The following is a 23119-nucleotide window of genomic DNA, read 5'->3' on the forward strand; positions in this document are numbered from 1 at the left end:
ACATAGCAGCACACCTTAGGCTTCATCCTCACACCACAAAAAGCAGAAGCATTTCTTCATGAGCAAGCAGCATGCACTGCAGGTTGTAGAGAAACACTGATGTGAAACAGTTAATGTGTGTCTATTAAGACCTATTCTAAGAAAATTATTGTCAAGCTGTCAGCTTGAAACAGCAGTGTTACTGGCAACAGATATGGCTGTCAAATAATTGGTCACACCTACAAAAAAAAAGTGTGGTTAAAATACAAATACAACATTAGATTTCCCTTACTCGTTAAAATCAAAACATACTGAATCATTGAAACAAAATTTCAGGTTTGCTAGCCTCTGGAAAAATAAATAACAAGGCAGGCATTTAAATAAGCAAGCCCCAACAACATGTAATTGCAAGGCTTGTTAAGGGTGCTCAGCACGTACTTACAGGTTGAGCAGACTAACAGCGCTCTCACCACAAGCTCAGTGAGTAACTTCCACTTCTGCTCCACTTTGGAGGTGACAGCTGGAATGAGAATCTCTGCAGGGACGTAGTACTGAATCGAATAGGTCACAAAAATCCCAAAGGAATAGAGAATTTTTACAGACTGATACAACCTGTGAAAACATTTACAAACATGCATGTAAGTGGCAAACGTTTCATTACAAAAGCACCTGCCAACAGCACTAAGGATATACACGTATATTTTTTCCACCTCCCCAGCAAACAAGAAGCTAACATTATCTGCTATGAAATTGCAGAAGATAAGCCAACTACCAAAGTATAGGCAAAATAAGAAATCAGTACCATGCAATCATAAATGAATAAAGAAGAACAAGGTAAACAGCCAGCAGCTACTTGGGAAAAGAAAATTCCAAATTTACATGGAAGAGAATCTGTACACTGATAAACCTTTCATACTGGCAGAAAACGTTGGACATTTTAAAAATTAAGTCAAATATCCTCCAGATTTCTGCATATTCACAAAGTTTTCCTAAAAAGATTTTTCACATTGGGAAGAGGGTATCTCAGGAAATTTTATTTATTAAAATTGGCAGCAGTACCTTCTAAGGCTAGAAAATGCCCATTACCAAATTTGCTTGCTGTCCACGCTCTCCTCTTCAAAACCAGCAGGTACAGAATGCCATTTAATTCCTGCTCCATGTCACAGTATTTCACAGGGTTTAGAGCAAGACAAAGGGGAACCAAGTTCTACAGCTCCAAATTATGCCAACCTCATGCCAGTGGTGGATTGGCAGGGTATGTCACTAAGAAAAAGAAGCTGGAAAAATAATGCATGCATGTGTAGAATAGAGTTCATCCTGATACAGGAATGTCTGTCTGTCCTAATATACAGGAATAGAGCTGCTGTAACTAAACAAAACCTTTAGGGATCAAAATTTTATTTTTTTCTTTTAATAAAACAGTATTTTGTTGAAAAGCTACTTTGGGATGGTTTTAAACTCTGTGCCAGACAAAGACAAACTTCTGCCTTGCACCATTCCAAGAATTCAGTTGCATGAAAAGTAAAGTAGGCTGTACCCACACTGGTAAAAGGCACAAACTACTTTTTAAGAATAGGGAAGATTTTCTATTCTCATTGATCTCTTCCCATTCTAGTGTTATTCCACACTGCGTGTCCATGAAGTACAGATAAAAAATGTTCAGAAAATACAACATAGCAGACAGCTTCTCTATAACAATACAAAATTCAGTTACATTTTGGCTGAAATTACTCTTTAGTATTCCAAATATTAAACTGCTCTGCATCACCATCCTTATATTCCAGAAGCCCAGATGGATTTTAACTGGTTAACAAAAAGAAAAACTGAACAGCTACCCACAATTAACCTGGAATTCTCAGGCTTCAGATCACCCCAAACATTTACAAAAATATTTTTTAAAGATATTCAAAACCAGGAATCAAAGCTTTAAATAGACAGTAGTACAAAGTAGGTGCCTTCATTACACAAATTCTAAATCATTCATATGTGCTGAAAGAAGTCAACAAAAGTCTACTTCAGTTCTATATTTTAGATTTTATTCTAGCTCTTTTAAGGGAAAAGGGTCAAAACTAGCGTAACAAAACTTGGATATCAACACATAGACCCACTAGGGCATTGTGTTGGGTTGATGGTTGGACTTAATGATCTTAGAGGTCTTTTCCAACCTTAAAGATTCTATGGTTCTATGATTAAATATACTAAGTTTCCACTCAAACAAGTACCTGTTGAACTTTAATGTGCTGTAATACTTGTACGATAGTTAACCTTTGGGATTCACAGTAAGGGAACTGCTACACAAAGAATGTCATTCATATCTTAATGAAGTACAGACTTAAAAAGAACCTTCAGCCTCAAGAAAATGAGACTCCAGCAAAGGACAAAAAAAAGGTGGTGAGGAACAGGTTGCCCAGCTGTGGCTGTCCCCTCCCTGGCAGTGTTCAAGGCCAAGTAAGATGGGGCTTTGTTCTAGTGGAAAGTGTCCCATGCCAATGATGGAATAGAGACAATTTTTAAAGGTCCTCTCTAACCCAAACCATTCTATGATTCTATGAGATCCCAACCAAGGGGGGTACTAAGAACTAAAGAAAAATTTCCATAATCTGTATCTTCAGATGTTGCAGGACTTGTTTGAATAGATGGTCGTGTGACAATAATTATCCAATTTTTTACTATAAATATATGCTGTTTCAGGCAAATGGTGCCCCTCTTTAGCTTGGGTCAGGAGGCATCTAGTGATCATGAATAAATCAGGTAGTTTATGCCTTGTGCCTCCTCAGTCAGCAACAAAATGAGTAAGAAGATTCAAGTCACTAAGTGCTGTTAAAGATCAGCAAAAACAAGCTGGAAACCATATTCTAATTAATACATTATGTTGAGTGCCACGTTCTTCTCCAAAACACATTCCAAATTAGAACTGCAACAAGTGTCTTCTCCAAAAACTCTTATCCAGCAGAATGTTTTTCAGAATATAAGCAGTCCTCTATTTAAATTAAACTTAAGGACTTGGCAGGTCTAGCGTCTGTGTACGCCTCCAGGTTAATTCATCTCTAAGAACATCTCTTAAGAACTCAGAAAGCATGAGAATTTCAGTTTCTTTATCAGGAAAGGCTTATTTTTAAGACAGAGATTGTCCACCAGAGTTTAACACACAGGGCAAGTCTCACTGCTTAGCTGCATTCGAGGCGCTTTTGTATCACCACTTTCTAATAAAAACTTGTGTTTCTCTAGTTCAATCCAGCCACTTCTTGGTTTTTTATGTGAGGATGAAGTAACAAAACAGTGTCACATGGTTCACTGGACATTTGTCTTGCTAGTGCAGTTAATTGCACACATTTGTTTAGCAGTACTGCATCAGCTAGACCCCGCGCAGCAATGGTATCATACCGCACAGCCCTTGGGCACTCCACTGAGCTGCTTCTCCTCCTAATTTTGTTTGGTACTCTGGGGTAGTACCCAGGGTAAGGAGAAAACAGATGAGACTGTTATCTCTACACATGTGCCCTGAGCAGCTCTGAGGTTATTAAATGTATAATGCCAATTCTCCACCTTATAGAGCACCAGTTTCCATCTCTTTTATTATCTCTGCCTTTGCATTAGGGTCTGTAAAGCCATCAGGATAAATATCATCTTATCACATCTGCACTGTAGCCAAGAGGTATTCGAAAACTCTTATTTGAACAGCCCTGTTAGACAGTGGGGCTGCAAAATAAAGCAGAATGTTACAGCACAATGAAGTTCATCCTCTTGCTTGCACAAGCCCAATAAAAAGCAACAGAGTGAGCAATTTTACCATGTATTCCACATTTCTCTCCCTCTTCCTCTTTTAAGAGCACCTCTCCTAAGGCACAAATAAACCCAGGTCTACTATTTAGAACAAACTTTTCACTAATTATATCCACAGTGAACAATACCAAGTAATATTCCAAATAGACGTATTTTCACCTTTAGTTGCCTCATACAGACAGAATGGATCTAGTAAATGCTTTAAGACTTCTAGTTTTTTTAATGTATGATCAATGAAAGGATGCAATTAAATGTATGTCATGAGCAATATACCTCAAAAAACAGAACCGTGGGAAAAAATATGAGAAAACCCCACAAAGCAGAAAAGAAATTGAAGCCCAAATCTCAGAATTTATAACAGTTCTACAAAAACACAAGAAGCAAAAAAGCAACAACAGACACATGAACATTCTACCGACTAAAAAAATTCATCCTTCAAGATGCATTTTATTATTATTTCATTTATTTTTCATTGGAATCAGTCAAGCAATTAAACGAAACTTCTGAATATTAAAAATTAATAGTTCATACTCACTCCAAGGAATTGAAAAAGGCAAAAGAGAGTGAAAAAGTTAACACTTGAAATTAATAACACTCTTTAAACACTCTTTAGATGCATTCTAGTCTTTTCTAAAGAGTAAAAATTAGTCAGCATTCAGTTGAGCAAAGCAGGTTTTGTTTCACAACAGACACCAAACAAGTAGATGTAAGTATGTAACAAGATATTACTTGATCAGAATGAAAACACTTTTCAGCTTTTCACTTGCACACTGCTGATACACCCAATCTTAGGCCCACCAGAGATAAAGATACTAAAATATTAAGAGGTGTATTTAAGTTAATAGTTACGGTGTATCTATCCATAGATAGATAAAGAACCAACAATACACCAGTAGAAATAGTCTTCAGTGCTTCTTCAGCACAACACATGGGGCTCCTGTACCATTAAAAAAAATCTAAATAAAGATTATAATATCCCTGAGATTATGGAAACCATAAGCTTCATCTTCAAGATAGGAAGTCACTATTATACCTTATCCATGGATTTGCATCTGAACTACAAATCTATTCAGCTTTGATGCCTTCTATTCCAGTTGTTTACCAAAAAAGGCCACTATATCCCCAAGATACCCAAGGTAAAACTAGCTGGTTTCAGAACTGCAACATAGCTGGTTGGAAACCACACATCCCTTCCTTCTGTACACTTAAACTAGCTCCTGCTAGAGGTGGAATACTTAAAAGATCATTGATCTTGTTCAATATGCAATTCTTTCAATATGCAAAAAACTGCTGGGCAAGATGATAGCTCAGCTCTAGAAGGAACAGAAAGAGTATATGCACTACACTAAAAAAAAGAGTTTAAGGCCCTCTCACATAATCACAGAATCCCTAGGTTGGAAAAGACCTTTAAGATCATCGAGTCCAACTGTTCCTTTCCTATGCTAAACCATATCCCTGAGTACCTCATCTACCCTTTTTTTTAAACACATCTAGGAATAGTGACTGAACCCCCTCCCTGGGCAGCTTGTTCCATATCACAACAACTCTTTTGGTGAAAATTTTTTTTCTAACATCTAATGTGAACCTGCCCTGGCTCAGCTTTGTGCCATTTCCCCTTGTCCTATCTCCTGTCACCTGGTTGAAGAGACCACCTCTCTATAACCTCCTTTCAGGTAGTTGTAGGCAGTGATTAGGTCTCCCCTCAGCCTCCTCTTCTCCAGGCTAAACATCTCCAGCTCCCTCAGCTGCTCCTCATAGGATTTGCCCTTCAGCCCCTTCCCCAGCCTGGTTGCCCTTCTCTGCACTCGCTCGAGGATCTCGATGTCCTTATGGTGGGGACCCCAGAACTGGACACAGTACTCAAGGTGTGGCCTCACCAATGCTGAGTACAGGGGCACAATCACCTCCCTAGACCTACTGGCCACACTGTTTTTGTTACAAGCCAAGATGCCATTGGATTTCCTGGCCACCTGGGCACACTGCTGGCTCATATTCAGTAGGCAGTCAACCAAGACCCCCAAGTCCTTCTCTGCCTGACAGCTCTCAGTTATAAGCATGATAGTGCTGAGCCAAGGAAGAAGCCTTCACAACATTTCTGCTTTCTAGATTACTGCTTGTACATCACATATGCACTCACCATACATCTTGTGGCAGGTTTAAAGTTATGCTGCCTTTGATTTCATCCCCAAAGCGCAGATACCCCAGAGTGGCTAACGAGATATACAAGGTCATGACTATTCCCATGCCAATGTTCAGCGCCTGTGGGAAACGTGTGGTGTCCTTCATTCTGTTTTCCAATGGGAGAACCTGGAAATAGAGGGAGAATCAATTACACTTCATGCCCTTGCATTAAGACTACTTTTCTCTCACCCCCCCACCATTTCAAAGTCTATTTCCAAAATTTAGGTGATGTTATTAATAAAGTTTATTCTACAATACTGTTGTCGAGCCTGGAAAATCACCATGGTTTTATGCACCCAATAGAAATGCACAATTACTGAAAAGCATCAATCTTTGTAAGAAAAGAGCATTGGTATGGGAAATAAAGCAATATTTACAACTTTAAAAAACTGACAGGAGAAACTTATGGTGCCCAGGTGAAATACACAGGTGATAGGAGCAACATGATTTATTACTTATTTTAACTGAACTGCTCTCAATCCAAGGAGGATATCTGCTGTTTTTATTAGGCACATTTGCATTGCCAGTCTCCATCACAGACAAAACTACCATGCACACAGTTGACACACAAGCTCACGCTCGGTCTCAGCATTCCCCAGACAGAGAGCTTGAGCCCATGATTACCAGAATGCTGACCCAGGCTCTTTTAAATTTTGCTGACAGACATAGGGCCAGGAACACTAAGCATGGCTTTTCCAAAAGGTTTTGTGGGTGCTTTGAGCCTGAACTATAGCCAAGTGAGCTTGCTTGGCTTGCTGTCACTTCAAATTGAAGATACAAGCATTGCAACCATTACTGCATGCAGTTTGCTGGAGAGATTTCCTTTTAAGTGTACTATGCAGTGTACAGAAAAATATACTTATCAAGCTCTGACTGACATTTTCAGCCACCAACAGCAAACTAACATATTGAGCACATGCTCATGCAATGCTACAGGCTTGGGGAAGAGTGGCTGGAAAGCTGTCTGGAGGAAAAACACCTGGGTGTGTTGGTTGACAGTTGGCCTAGGTGACCGAGAAGGCCAACGGCATCCTGGCTTGGATCAGGAAAGGCTTGTCTGGCAGCACTAGGGAAGCGATCATTCCCCTGTACTCGGCACTGATGAGGCTGCACCTCAAGTACTGTGTTTAGTTTTGGGCCCCTCACTACAAGAAAAACATCAAGGCCATGGAGCATGTCCAGAGAAGGGGAACAGAGCTGTTGAAGGGTCTGGAGAACAGGTCTTATCAGAGTGGCTGAAGCAATTGGGATTGTTTAGTCTGGACAAAAAGAAGTCTGAGGGGAGGCCTTATTGCTCTCTACAGGAAAAGAGGTTGTAGCCAGGTGGGGTTTGGTCTTCATTCCCATGTAGCAAGCAATAGGACAAGTGGAAATGGCCATAGGTTGTGCAAAGGGCAGTTTAGATTGGTTGTTAGAAAAAATTTCTTCACCAGAAGGGTTATCAAGAACTGGAACTGGAACTTATATGCCTACATATAAGTAAAATGTCTAAGCTTCTATAATGCAGATCAGTAATGAAATGCTAGTCAATATAGTCAGTGCAGTAATGACTGCAGTACAACTTCTCTTCCAGTAGACATACAGGTTATATTTAACAGGACGACACTGCAATTAAACAAGCTTGTCATCTCAGGGTAACGCTTATGTGAAACCTTTAACAGGGTTGTGCTGTAACAGCTACTGTCCATCATACCAAACTGGTTTTTAGATGACTGAATAATTGCTGGTTTCAATTTAACTAATACAAGTTATGAAAAAAACAGATTTCATCCACTAATTAACAAACAAATTGGTATATGTGTATTGCTGTATTATTTTCTATAGCGCAATCCAATCATTTCCTTTCCCCTGGTCACCCACTAATATTCTCTTCCTGACTTCTCACTGAGTATCACCACTATCAATCCATCCCACACCATTAAATTTCTTCTACACCAGAAATGCTGAAGAACTTCAGTCATATTTGGGAATAAAGAGATCTCTGGAAAGATGCACATTTGGAGGCATTTGCAAATTTTTGTTCATTTTCAATTAAAATACATTATACATATTGAGGATCTTCTTTGTATAATTCAGAGCCTCCACTGCAAAGGCTTTTCCTTCAGAAAGCAAGCTCAGCTTGCACTGTAACTTAATCTGGTGAGAATGTAAAATTTAAACCAGGAAGAGTTTCAAAACTTAATTCAATTTTTAAATGACAGTGTTGAGAAGCAGAAAAAAACCCAAAAGGAGACATGTGGCTAGAAGTATTATTTTACTGCCACACAGACAAAATTAGTTAATTCCTCTAAATGAATGAAGCATCTTTGCCCATATAGTACCTATCAAGTCATCTTTTTATAATTCACATCAAAAACTGCCAGGTAGGACAGACAGCATTTACATTCTTTTGTCCTCAGTTGCAATTAGATTGTTTTAACATACCTCCTTATTAAGAGCTTTGAAGGATGCAAATTGCAGGCAATTTCTCCCTTCATCTGAGTTTTCTCATTCTTGACTTCCTACAAACAGATAGCATTTGGGCCTGGACCAGTAATAAAATGATCACTCAGTCTGCATCTGTTAATTCCCTGGTGGTTATAAATGGAATATATTTTCTGCGTAAGTTCTACCATATTCTACAGCTTCTGGGAATCTTAACAACCATAAATTGTTACAGTAAGAACTTATTCCAAGCTATATTTTCTCCACAGAGCTTTAATGGCAATACTTGCCAAGCTTACAGATAACAGGAGTCTCTTAATAAGTTCACTGTCCCAAAGATTTGATTTCCGGAGTCTCCAGCATTCGTTTCATACACTCCTGGCAGAAGGAAGGCAGTGAACTTAGACACACATGCCAGCAATGAAAAGAATCTCATGGTTTTCCACCATGACTTCTGGCAAGAAAGGGATCTCTGAGACTGCCTGCTGCTTTGAAATTGCAAAAACTATCTGTAGGAGACTACTAATGGGGGGAAAAAAATTTTCCCATGCCTTCACAGTCAGAGGGAGCTCAAGTCAAAGACTACAGGACTGTTCATTACAATGCCTCCTTTCAGATATAAAAAAAAGTTCTGCAGTCCACTCATAAAAATGCAGTAGAGAAAGAAACTTTCTACTTTTTGGCTACATCATCAACTGAAAGAGCAAAATGTTGCATATGTATGACAAACACTAGCTATAGTGATGCTGAAAGACATACATTAAAAGAAAATAGGAAGAGGTTCTTTACTGAGAGGGTGGTCAGCCACTGGAACAGGCTCCCCAGGAAAGGGGTCCCAGCACCGAGCTTAACTGAGTTCAAGAAGCGTCTGGATGATGCCCTCAGTCCCATGCTCTGACTTGACTGGCCCTGTGTGGAGCCAGGAGTTGGACTTGATGATCCTTATGGTTCCCTTCCATGGTTATTCTATGATTTTATGAAAATATCTCTATATAACTGCATCAAATTTTAATAAAAAATAGTTATTAGGAATGACATTTACTCATACACAATGTTTTATATTAAATGCAGAACAGTTTCCATGCAGGATGGAGGAGCCTGCAGCACCAGGTGGCATTCAGAAGGTAAGTGAGCAGCAGTCAGGAACAGTTTTCCTGCTGAGCAGGAAATGCTGCAAGGCAGTGAATGGACTCAGGTCCAGCCTCCCAGGAACTTAAACCCCTGGGAGCTCCAGCAACCAGGACCAAGGGAGTTGGCACGGTCACTGGAATGGGAGGGAGTGCACAGAAAGTCTGGAGACATTCATAGAGTAGTAGAATCACGTAGGTTGAAAAAAACTTGTTAGCCTAGCAGTGCCAAGTCCAACCACTAAACCCTGTCCCTGAGCACCACATCTACGCATCTTTTAAATACCTCCAGGGATGGTGACTCAACCACTTCTCTGGGCAGCCTGTTCCAGTGTTTGATAACCCTTCTGGTGAAGAAATTTTTTCTAACATCCAAACTAAACTTCTAAGGTCCAGACAATCAAACCACTCCCTAACATAAAGGGCTATCCCACCACCTCTTTTTCCTTGACTTTCCATCCTGAAGAGTGTATCCATCACAGCATTCTGGTTGTCTATGTCATCCCACCATGTTTCTATGTTCGCAACTATATCACAGTTTTCCTGATGCACAATGGCTTTCAACTCCTCCTATTTGCTGCCTATGCTGCATGCATTGGTGTAGATGCACTTCAATTGGGGTATTTATACCACCATCTTTTTTTTGGGAGGAAACCCTAAATCCTACCTGGCATTTCCATGGTTTCTAACACACCAATAACCCTTGTGTTTTTTCTGCCGCATGGATCTCCATCCTATAAGTCCACTGAGACAACAGAGCAAAGGACCATCCCTCAAACACTGGTGTATCACTGTTGCAGGTTTGCATGGAGAGGTTCTGGTGGAGATGGGGGGGCTGCAGGGGTGGCTTCTGCAAAAAGCAGCTAGAAGCGTCCCCTAGGCCTGACAGAGTAAATACCAGCTGGGGTCAAGGACAGAGCCACCAGTGACCAAGGCTGTCATAGCACTACTGGGAATCACATTTAGGAGACAAAAAAACAAAACCACAAGCAGCCACTTTTTGCCACCAGAGAAGGGAGTGAGAAGATGGAAGAAACTCTGCAGACGCCAAGGCCAGTGAAGAGGGAAAGGAGGAGGTGGCCCAGGTGCCAGAGAGAAAGATTCTCCTGCAGCCTGTAGAGAAGACCATGGTGGAGTGAGTTGTCCCCTCGCAGCCCATAGAAGATGACGGAGAGCAGAGACCCCACCTGCAGCCCATGGAGAGGCCCCACGCTGGAGCAGGTGGACACATATGGAAGATGCTGTGACCCACGTTGGAGCAAGCTCCTGTCAGAAGCTGCAGCCCATGACAATGGACAGAGAGAGAGAGATCTCCATGCCAGAGCAGGTTTTCAGAGGGAGGCTTGTGACTCTGTGGAGGACCAGGCTGGAGCAGTCTGGGCCTGAGAGACTGAGAGACGTTCTATGATTTATGAGTGCACCCCATAGCAGTGACCCATGCTGGGGCAGCTGGTGAAGAGCTGAAGCCCCATAGGAAAAGACTCATGTTGGAGAAGTTCATGCAGGACTGTCTCCTGTGGGTGGGACCCCACGCTGGAACAGAAGAGTGTGAGGAATACCCCCCCCCAACTCACGCAACTCATGAGGAACTGACTAAAGCCCCCACCCCTGTATTCCCCCATGCCACTCTCTGGGGGAAGAAGGGAGAGAAATCATTAATAAACTTGAGTCTGCAAAGAGAGGGATGGGGGAAGGCGCTTTAAGATTTGGTTTTACTTCTCATTAGAGTGAGTGTGTGTGTGTGTGTGTGTGTGTGTGTGTGTGCGCGCGCGCACACATGTCTCTGTGTGTGTGTGTTAAAATAGATGGGGTTTTTCATTCCATGTTGAGTCTGTTCTGCCCGTGCTGCTCATTGCAGAATGATCTCTCCCTGTCCTTATCTCGACTCCTGAGCCTCTCAATATATATTTTCTCCCCTGTCCAGCTGAAAAGGGGAGTGATAGTGCATGTTTGGTGGGCATCTGGCCTCCAGACAGGGTCAAACCACCACAAAAGAGAACAGCCAACTGCTGGGAAATACTGCCAAGAGAGATTGTACAGTCTCCATTCTCAAATACTTCCATAGCTCAACTGGATAGGGGCCGGAGGTAACTAGTCCAACTGAAGGCAGACCTTTTTCTGAGCAGCAGTCTTGATTTGACTAATTCCAGAGCTCTTTTCCAACTTAATTTTTCACTGGTTCTATGGACAAACATTGTTACCTCCAGCAAGATGCTATCATTTCTCATAGGCCATATGTGAAAAAGTTGAGGAAAATACTATTATGAGAAATTTAATCTAGACATCAATATGTGAATTGAAGTAATGTGAAATCAATAGAACCAAGAGCGAGTAGCATTTACAATTCCTCACAGGCAACCTAAAGCTATTGTTCTATTCTGTTCTTAATAGCTGTTTATATTTTAATTTTTAGGTTTTAATCTTTTTATATTTTGACAAATTTCTTTTTACAGGCAGACAAGATTATCACAATTGCTTATCTGAGATAGAGTTCATAAAGGAAAACAAAAGATGAGACATACTATATTCAATGTCCAGAGGTAGTATCCAAATATATTTTGTTTAAACTTCTACCTGCACTGCAATATTTTATCTTCTACATTTAAATCCACTCTGTCTGAAGACCCATGTCTTCAAGGCTCCAAGAAAACAAAGGCTTAGTTGAAAAAATAAAGCAATTAAAAAACATTATAAGACAATTTTCTTAAGTATATCAACTCTTGCTTTTAAATATCCATTAAACCAAGTTTACTCATTAAACTCAATGATGTCACTTCATGTCAAAATAAAACATACTTCTAAACATGTGTTCCTGCATCATCAACCTCACTGTACTATTACAACCTTCATTTAAACTGAATTAAAGGAAAACTTATGCAAAAAGAAATACAGGATGATTAATATTGTTAGCCAAAGACACATTAACATCCTTAGATCTTGAAGCGTGCAGTCCACTCCGAGCTAACAAGTAGCTCTACTGACTGAACTAGGGGATGCTGCCAAGTTATCAATACAGTTTTCCATGCTTTTAGTCAGTGTTGGGTTTTGTAGCCATGAGAAATTATATTTAAAAATGCTTATTTCTCCCTGCTTATGCTTGAGTTAGCATCAGGACTAGAGCTGCCTGTAGACTGAACAGATAAGGATGCTGATGCAGCCTTTCCGGCACGAAAGGCAAGTGTCCCTCCCCAGCCCCTCCCTGAGCAGCAGCAGGCGTTTCGAGCCAGTTGCTGTCACTACAGGAGATGCTTCCCTTGGCAGAACTGATCCCCAAATAAATTATGCAAAGAACTTGAGCCAGGTTTTATACAGTTTCCAGTACCACCTACTACAGACAAGCTGAAAAATTCTGTACCTCACAGGATTAACATGAAGCCCACTAACAACCAATTACACATATATTACACAAACTCCCTGCTTCCTAAGCTGTTAAATTCCATCAGGATCCAAAAGATCCATGAAGCATTCATAAGGAGACAGAGGCTGACAGGAGGTATGACATGAGCCAGTGCTTGTTCTGACACTGTGTCACTGCTGGGCAGCTGCTGGATAGATTTACACTCTAAATTTCTTTCCAGTCCCTGTTGCAACAACTTCAGAAGGCCTAAGATTTTAATTGAATGTAAGAGAAGGAAGATTGGTTTAGAAATGCTTTTTAGTTTTGCTTTTATTGCTTCCTTTTAGGAACACTGGAGCTGAACATGCTTTCTTGTCTTTTTCTTTTCTGTTGACAAAAATTAAGTTAAGTTTCATATATTGTTTTAAAAAAACATTATTTATTTAAAGGAGATTTGCCCTGCTTCTAATTTCCATGCTCTGCTTCCCTCTCTGCCCCAGTCATAGCCCTTATACCTATGAAATCAGATATTTTAGGCAAAACTGATCCTTTTCATAATTTCTCATTTTCCAGCATTTTTCTCCTTCCTCAATTGAATAAATTCTCACCCTTTTTCTCTGTCCTCTTCTTCAGAGATCTTCCTGTAATTTTTGAGTTGTTGGCATACATCACTTCCATCATCCTTCTTGAAATTCAATACTTGATTCCTTTAATAACTATCAACCTTTGGGGTTTTTTAATTTACAAAACAAAGAATCTATATTCCTTCCATCCACCAAATGAACTCAAAAGTACCCACAATTTCCTGGCAAAGCAGCATAATCAAATCTTTGAAATAACCTGACTAATCTACCGTCATCCATTATGCAAAGCATCTTTACTTTTATTTCAAGCCGCACGCAGTAGGTACAATCATCCCCCAGTAATACCACTGTCTTCTCATTCCTTGCCATGAATGTCCTGCTACGCTCAACTTCTTCTACAACTAAGCTGCAGGGGACTCCCTATTTCTAATGAGAAATCTCTACTGTATGTTTTATCTGACTTGCAAGAGAATTCAGCCTCCAGATAAACAGATAAACGGTTTTAATTGCTATGGCCACTAAAGCTAATCTTGTAATAGATAACTTAATAGCAGGCATGCTTAATGTTTAAATACACACAGTCATCTTTCTCTTTTTCAGGAAACACTACTAAAGCTTGCTCTCTTGAGGAATATATAGAACGTCACTATTTTGCAACAAGTACAATAAACAAGCTAATTTTCCTTAATAAATCCCTCCTGACTGCAAAATAAAAGCGTGGTTACTATTACCCAAGGAAAGACGCAAGCCAAATGGTAACTGTACGTCAATTTGTACAGTAAAATGTTTATACAAAACAAATACATCCAGAAGCCAAGTTCTCATTACGAAACACTACCTCCTGAAATCTGCTGAGCCATTCCGATCACTCCAAACCCCAATCTTCTCAGATTCCAGCAAAGCAGCTTCCTCTCTGTTTCACCAGGAAGAATTACTCATACCCACAAAAAGCAACCCATTGCCCAATTGTGATGGCCTCAATTTAACAATGCTCAAAGGAATTAGATAAATCCTACTCAGCTTGCCATCTGAACCTGGCCATTTCTCCAGTTCTTTTTTCCTTTTTACTTCTTTTTTATGCTCGAGAGCTTGTTTATCACTCCATTATATCTTTTATTTAATCTTTAGCTTGCTCTTAAGTTTAACAGAGGCTACAAAAGTTTCTGTCCTACCATGTTTTATCTGACTTTAGTAATTAAATGTTAAATACTTCCCCCACAATGCAAACTGAAAGCTAAAAAGGAGCATCGTAGTTCTGTCGCCAATATTTTATACTTGTCCTGTCAAAATGACTGAAATGCTACATGCTTTGCTGAGCTTTACATCAGTATGCAATTTTTTCCAGCAAGAGATACATGTAAACAGAAGATTACATTCCTAATTGATAATCAGACATTCCCATTTGATTCAATGAAATATAATAATGCTGAATAGATTGATGTAGAAATAGCTTGAGACAATTAATATAACTTTAGCTTGTGTATTTTAAGAATATATTTGTCTTGGATTTTAGTAGAATGTGGCTGTAACTGTGTGAGCTGTTCCGTGAAAGCGGCTACAAAACTGAGCCATAACAGTGCAACAGCTAGTGAAGATAGGGGAGTCATCAAGGGTGAGACCAACAAGCAATTAAGAGACAGAGTATATCTTGTTTTCAGTGAAAAGGGGTTCCAAACTAGTTTTTGTAGGAATGTGGTTTTGAGCTCAGGTGGTTGGACCCAATGACGTCTCGAGGTCCCTTCCAATCCCTATGATTCAATGATTCTAATGTGTTTTGGTAACTATGGAGAAAACCGTAAAGCGCATGCGCTGAGAGAGAGGCAGACGTCCAGCCTTCATCCCTGAAGACCAACAGGAGACCCCCTGAGTGTCACTGAGCATGCTCTATCTGGGAGGATTTCTAAGTCATTTGTATTAAGCAAGCTCCATGACTGCACAAGTAAAAATACAAATCAGTGTTTTCATCGAGGATTAATGGGTATCACAGGAAAGAAAAAGGTGTAATGATCCCACAAAGTTTTGCAACTCTAAATACAGAAATTTCTCTATCCTGGTATAAGGACCATTAAAAAATGCCATATATACTCTTGGACTGAGTTAGAAACAAAGGGGACCCCAACATAGAAAGCCTAGCAACAGAAAGAGTTGGCAATTCACATCTTACATTTTAACATGACCACTGGCAATAAAAATTTTAAAAATCAATACATCCAAAACAGAAGAGGGGGAAGACACTGACAATTTTAGTTGCCTTTCTTAGAAAAGCAGAAAGTTTTATACATTTCTATTTGACATGAGAGGACAGCACCTTGACAGCTAAACCACTCATCATTTTTTCTGTGGAGCACTCCAACAGCTGAAGTACAAGACAATTTCAAGAATACACAGCAACGTTGAAGAATATTCAACATGCCACTTTGGATTATAATCTTCTTCGAAATGTCTTTGCCATTACAACATTTTTCCTTTCCACTTCTCCCATTTCCCCCAGGATTTTTTTTTCTGCTGCTCTTGACAAACCAATTTGATTTTTAAGCCACAATGCTTATTAGAGAGCCACTATTGATGCTTGCGGGAGTTCTCCACAGTGGATGATTAGGGCTCTTCCAAATACAGGAGACCGCATATTCATAAAAAATGTCTTAGAAACACTATTCTTCAATGAACACACAAGTAGTTATTGATTTTAAAAGTCCTTTGAAAAATCACGGGTCTATTAACATCTAGTATTTGAGCCATACAACATCACTTGTTTTGAAGAACTAAAAAGATGTAGTCTCCACCATGCTTGATCTAATTAATATAAATCATTCTATGACTTGCAATAGATTTAATTTACAAAATATTGTCAAAGTATTTAAGATGTGAGCTAGAAGTTAAGTTTTATTTAACGCTGTATACACACATGCAGTGCAATGCTACTGCCATTGGTGAATAGGTTGTTTAGAGAGGGAAAAATACTATTATAGATGGCAAAGTTAAGATCCTGCCAATTAAGTGACAGATATAGAAGTCTAAAACTAAGGGTGCAAGCTTCTGTTCTAATTAGTTGCTACTCCAGAAAACGTTAGTAACAGTTTTGCATCTTCACAGCTATGTTCAATAGGTTTTCCATATAATGAAGACTTGTATTTAAATAAATATTACTTAGACAATACTATGCATTGCAGATAAGCACTCACTCAGAGCTTGCTGGAAAGGAGAAGGAAATCTTACCTGAGACCCTTACAAGTACAAAATATCAGCAGCTTAGAAAGATTACAGGAGGATGGATTGGGGAAACAAAAAAAAAAAAAAGCTGGCACAAGAAAAGGGAAAAAAGCTACATAAATAATTTCAGGTAGAAATATTTAAACTCTGCTTGTCAATTATACTAATTATATGTATAAGAAGTACGTGGCTCACTCTGGCTCTACTGCACAAATACTTAAGACAGACAAGTTTTCCACCTAAGGTAGGGGTTTTCATCTGAAGCTGTGTCTATCAGACTCCAAAACCCACTTGCCACAAGCTGGCAAAGTAGAATACAACAGCTTGGCATCCTGTCACTCTCGTTCCTTTCCTGTTTCTACAAGCTCACCAAATCATATAATGGCTAAAAAACATTTTAGAGAAGCAAGCAGGAAACTTAGATGCTTCCATGGTCATATTTATGTAAATGTATCTGTAGCTTAGGTTTATTTTTCTCCTGGAAAGAGTCCAGCGAAGGGCCACAAAGATGATTAAGGGCCTGGAGCACCTCCCCTATGAGGAAAGGCTGAATGAACTATGGCTGGTCAGCCTTGAGAAAAGAAGACTGAGAGGGGATCTGACTAATGTTTATAAATATCTGAAGTGTGGGACACAGGGGGAAACGGCCAGTCTCTTCTCAGTGATCTGTGGGGACAGAACAAGGGGCAATGGCCTCAAGTTGGAGCACAGGAAGTTCCGTACCAATATACAGAAGAACTTTTTCCCAGTGAGGGTGGCAGAGCCCTTGGACAGGCTGCCCAGGGGAGTTGTGCAGTTTCCTCTGGAAATATTCAAGACCTGTCTGGATGCCTACCTGTACGACCTGTTCTAGGTCCCTTCCAACCCCTACAATTCTGTCAATCTCTGAATCTGTTTTCAAGGAAAAAGAAACATTTGAATAGTGCAAATTTCAGGTATGAGATGCTGCCTGAGAAGTTATATTCAGCAGTATTCTATGTCTGTTAGTAAGTTTCTAAGTATTACAGGAAGTATTAAAGTCAGGATATGCACAAGCAGGGTAAAAAGAAGTTTCTCCACAGACAGGAAGTGCAGGATATCAGTAAGGAATATTTAACTTGGCAAAGTAATATCAAGTTGCCTGAGATTTTACCAACATTCCGCTGGGTATGACAGATAATTAGGTCATCTCCAACACCATGTTTTTTCATTTGCTGCATCTAAAAACATTCTGTTTCTACGCACCTGCCCATAGCCTTTTTCTCTTCTCTTATGAATAACCATATTCAGAAGACATCCAAACTAAGTGATTGTGCCCAGTAGCTATAACCTGCCTCTTGCTGACCAGACATTTAAAGCCCTCACTGACCACATACATTTAGGAGCGGGTCACCTCCACAGACATCAAATCCAGACACCTGCACTCGCGTATCCAAGTGCAAAAACATCCTCTGAGAACTCACACCTTTTATATTTTGATACAAGACTTTGCATCATGTCAAGAGAACACCAATAAAATTAATAACACACCAGTCTAGAGATGATTTAGATGATGTCATCTAACCTGTTAACTTTATTTTTCTGACAAATCCAGTCTGGTCTTAAAGACAACAGAAGAGTGCAATTGGGCTTCATCAATTGTTTTAAAGGATGATACTAATCTGGTGAAAGGAATTTTGACAAGGAGAAGCTTTTATCTCAAAGCCACAGGCCTAACAAGCTCATCTGCACCACTCTCAAAATCCAAATAATGACGCTTTAAAATTATAATCCACTTAGTTTTCTCTTTTAAAAATCTCCTGGAATTGGTTAGCTGCTGCCTAATGAGATTTCAGAGCCTGTCTTTTAATGTACAAATACCACTCTACCTTCTACTGCAAAGCTGTGATATCCAAGTTCAAAAGCAGTGTGAATAGCCATCTTCGAGTAATACACTAAAATATCCAGAAGCTTTATTTTCTAAACCCGAAATTAATGTTGGAAAGTAACATTTTTCTCTTCGCGAGGCTAATTGGTCTGCAACTCCTAATGGGGGTGGCGAGGATGGGGGGGGGGAAATCAAACCAAGCAAACCACACCATACTCAATTGTACAAACCATCCTTAACTCGATATGTAATAGAGAAGAAAAATTATCATTCTTATTTAAACATTATGAATCTATTTAATCCTCCTTCCCCTGAAGCTTATATTAAAATATCACTTCCACATTTGGATTTGGCTTTTATACCTTGAATGAGAAAGCCAACCAGACTTTCACCGCAGAATATTCATTAAGTGTAACTGCTATTATATAAGCAGAACATTATGCAAAGCTATTACCTGCAGATGGTAATGCTACAGACATATCCAAGCCTGAAGGCTTTGGTTTTACACTCTCCTGAGAAGAACAGATTTAACTACATTGTGGGCACGCTCAGGACCATGTTGTGAAGTTACCTTTTAGTTCAGCAACAGAAAGGTGATCTTTCGATGTCCCTAACATTCTGTGATTCTGTGATGTGCTGTGAAAGACAGAGAATCACTCCATTATATCACCTGCAGCTCGTGTATTCAAGTAGTGTTGGTACTCTCTTCTCTTCTGTGGTCTGAACACCAGGCCCATGATTTGCCAGGTAGCATCATCTGGCACAGGGAGCCCACAGCCAGAGAGAAGCTAAAGCACAGAGGGGAAAGAAGCAGCAGCAGATTCTCCATTCTCCCATCACTAGCAGCACCCTGTATTTAAAAAGGCCCACAGAAGGCTTAATGTTAGTTTCTTCAGCTACTAATCAATATATTATTGCCACCTGAACAGAAATTCTCACTTTAAAGATTAAAGCAAAACGAATTATCTGAAATGGTCTGCTGTATCCCCTTAAGAGTACTGAATTCCTGTTGCTGCTACTGTTCCACAAACTGATGCCACTAGTCAATACATTTTCTCCAAGGTCACCCTGAGGATCTTAAAATCTTAACTTACAATTGTTGAAAACCCAAAACTCAACGCTACAAATGATAACCACCAGAGTGACAGTACCAAGCCCTCAGCTCCTGTTTGTTAACCCAATATTCAGGGATCACTGCGTGCCCCTGCTGCCAACTCCTCCTATTAGCACGCAGCGATCATTACCTGGCTGCCAAGACACACACAATTTGCAGCAGGTACCTTATACCCATCACCAGTGACCTCATTTCTACAGACACTTCAAACAGGGAGCAAAGAAATGACCAGTATGAGGAGCCCACTGCAGCACTCTAATCCTGTTACTAGAAGTTTAGCATGTGTTAACATTGATCAGCTCTTCGATGTCAATGGTGTTCTTTCTGCAGCGGTAGCTGTAGCGACAACTTGCCTGGACTTCAGCAAAATGACAAAATTGTTCAAATCTGCCAGCAAATTAAGTTTAGACTGAACTGGCAGACAGCTATGAACAGCTCAATGACATTAATATAACCAATCCATCATATTAATAATCTTAGTTTCAATAAAAGTATCTCAAAACTATTCTAGCACTGGCTGATGAAATGTTTGACTAGCTCGTAGTATTAGATGAGTACTGGTTTCTAGGCAGACTTGGTTTATTTGACATGATTTCAATTATAACCAGGCTACCCTTCCTCCTCTGAGTTATTACAAACAAAATTCAGTAAAATTAAGGCTCTTAAAGTCTACTTATCTAGGGATCGACTACATGTAAAGCTCCAATACTCCAAATTACTTTCATACCGCTCATTTCTTATTACACAGGGACAGCTAATCAGTCCTAAACCAATGACAGATTTAAACAAAAACCCATGTTTCTACACTCACCAGCTAAACAAACATGTTTTATCAAGAATAACATCCTCCTAGGAATCTGCTGAACCACTGGACCTCCCTGATCACGTTCCCCACAGTGAACAGGACTTCAGACTCCTCTGATTAGCCTCACCAGTTTTAACAGAGGTATTGAAGAACTCCAGCCATACCTTAAGTAATGCCAAGTGATAAACTGAAAGAAAAAAAAAAGCTTTTTGGAACAATGGGTTGAAAAAAAAAATGTTTCTCCTGCAGTCTATTATTTGTTTCAAAGAAACCAGAAAACATGTTTCCATACTGAGCATTCTTTCTACATTAGCCACTCCCCTGTGAATGAAAACAAAGTCAATGAAGTATCTTTGAAAAGAAATCCTCCTGACTGCTATGATTAAGGTGTACTGTTTTATACTGTGCCTTAGCAATCATTTACTTCTCTACTCAAATTGTTGATAGAATATTCCTAGCAGGAAAGACCAATTTATACAGAAAAATAGTGTTAGATAAACCACTCCAATCACACCTTTTGCCAGGTTCTGCTTAAGATGACTTAATCAGCACAAAAAAATTTAGAATTTGATCCTCCATCCCTGCCCATAGCACTCAACAATCTGGCAAGTCTCCTATGAGTACAGCATGAATTAGCATGAAGTATGTTTGGAAGCAAGGAAAAGGAAAAATGAGGCCTCACAAATGTTTAAGGTCAGCCTATCACATAAAATTAATCAACTACAATCATTTTTCTGATAAAATTAGGACCTTTGGTATTGTTTTCTTTACAGAGATGTTATTTGCAAGACATTCCAGACAAAAAAAATCTCAAATCAAGTCTCTAACATCTAGACCAAGATGAGGAAATCCATTTTGACTGTCTGCAGGTGCAAAGAGCAGAGCTAATCTAATTCAGTGGTGGGGTTTCTTCTCTTTATCAGAACTATTCAACAAAGAGTAGCGAGTTATCACAAATCAGCAACTATGCAAATATCCTTAAATTCATTGTGATGTGAATTGAAAGGTGTTAGCCTACATCTCAGTGAAAGAATGAGAAACGTGTTCCACTTCACAAGAGGTCAGAAACACATATGGAGATACATCACAGTTCAGACTACGATGGTAACTGACTGATTGCTACTAGTTCTCAATTAAATCATTCTCCAAGAATTGCATAAAATATTAACTAAGAGTAAATGTGTCTTGCTTTGCTTCACTCATCTTTTTTTGTTTCATGCTTAAACAACTTTATTTAGTACTGATTATTCAAATCCACAATATTTTTTTCTTCAAATCTTTCCAACACTGAGTGCAACTACAGCATAAGAACCATAGCAAACATTATGCAAAATATCATGCAAAATATCCCTGAAATGTACTGACATATTCGTATCATTCTGCACACAAGGAAGAAACATTAAGCTGTCGATTTTCACTTTTACTAAAAGTTTAATTTGTATAATTAGCCACATTATTTTAATGACCCTGTGTAATATGCACAAAGAGTATGTCAAACCATAATGAACATAAACACTTAATTAGTTTGTAAACAGCAGCAAGAAAGTGAAAAAACTACAACACAATCTTCATATGTTTTGATGAGTGATTAAATTATGATCAGGTGCAGTGGATTGGCCTAGGTTGGATGCCAGGAGCCCACCAAGCCACTATATCATTCCCAGTCCTTAAATGGACAGGGAGGGGAGATCAGTAAGATAGAAAAAAACTTCATGGATCAAGATAAAGGCAGTTTAATGAAGCACAAGCAAAAGGCCATGTGTAGAAGCAAAGATTAGCAAAAGATTTATTTTCTATTTCCCATCAGCAGGCGATGTCCACCCACTTCCCAAGAAGCAGGACTTCAGTACCTACAAAAGTTGCTCCAAAAGACAAGTGTCATATTTTGTGTGTGTGTGTGTGTGTGTGTGTGTCCCTCTTCCTCCTCCTCTCTCTCAGCTTTTATCACTGAGCAGACATCATATGGTATGGAATACCCCTTTGGTCAGTTGGGGTCACCTGTCCTGGCTGTGTCCCTCCCCAGGTCTTGCCCACTCCCTTCCTACTGCTGAGGGGGATGTTGGGGAGGCAGCCTTGATGTGTGCCAGCACTGCTCAGCAGTAGCCACAACACTGGTGTGTTACCAACACCTTGCTGGCTATGGATACACAGCACAGCTCTGTGGGGCTGCTGTGGGGAAATTAACTCCATCTCAGCCAGAACCAACACATCAAGTAAGAAACTAAGCCAACCTATACAGAAATATATGCAGAAACAATAATGCTAATACCCAATAATATCAAGCAATATTTTTGTTTTGAAGGTACAATTTGAATGAATCCTGTATTATATGCTCTTGAATAGAAGGGGGAAAGAGGTTTGGAGGTCTTAAAGATGTCATTAGTAATAACCAGGGATTCAATCAAGCACAACGCTCTGGGCAGTTCTCTAAAGGTTTAGACTGGAAGTCAATGTTTCTACTGCTGATGTAAATTTTAAGGACTTACTGTGGGATTTAATATGCCTGAAAATAACTACCATAAATCACTTCCCCACCTATAATTCAATAAACTACCACTACACCCAATGGTAAGCCTTCCACACTTTCCTGAGGCTCACAGGACTCTCATTTACAGTTTCCTGGCTACAAATACACACCCACATGCTATGCAGTACATAAGCAACAAATCTAATGCAACTGGGATTATATATCAGACCTACAGTACATGACTTGTGTTTACACATGTGCA

At 39.6% G+C, this 23119-nt stretch overlaps 1 protein-coding gene across 1 annotated transcript in view; it reads right to left on the reverse strand.

Annotated features, from left to right (window-relative positions):
• The window catches only part of SLC36A4 (solute carrier family 36 member 4), a gene marked incomplete at both ends in the record, with an annotated part of 119804 nt that overhangs the window by 59373 nt on the left and 37312 nt on the right, over window positions 1-23119 (reverse strand). Inside the window, 2 exons of the mRNA XM_084279335.1 lie at window positions 422-591; window positions 5900-6069. Coding sequence (XP_084135461.1) covers window positions 422-591; window positions 5900-6069 — 340 coding nt within the window. The remainder of the gene's footprint in view (window positions 1-421; window positions 592-5899; window positions 6070-23119) is intronic.

The sequence above is a fragment of the Gallinula chloropus genome (genome assembly GCF_964237585.1).
Source record: "Gallinula chloropus genome assembly, chromosome: 1".
Lineage (NCBI taxonomy): Eukaryota > Metazoa > Chordata > Aves > Gruiformes > Rallidae > Gallinula > Gallinula chloropus.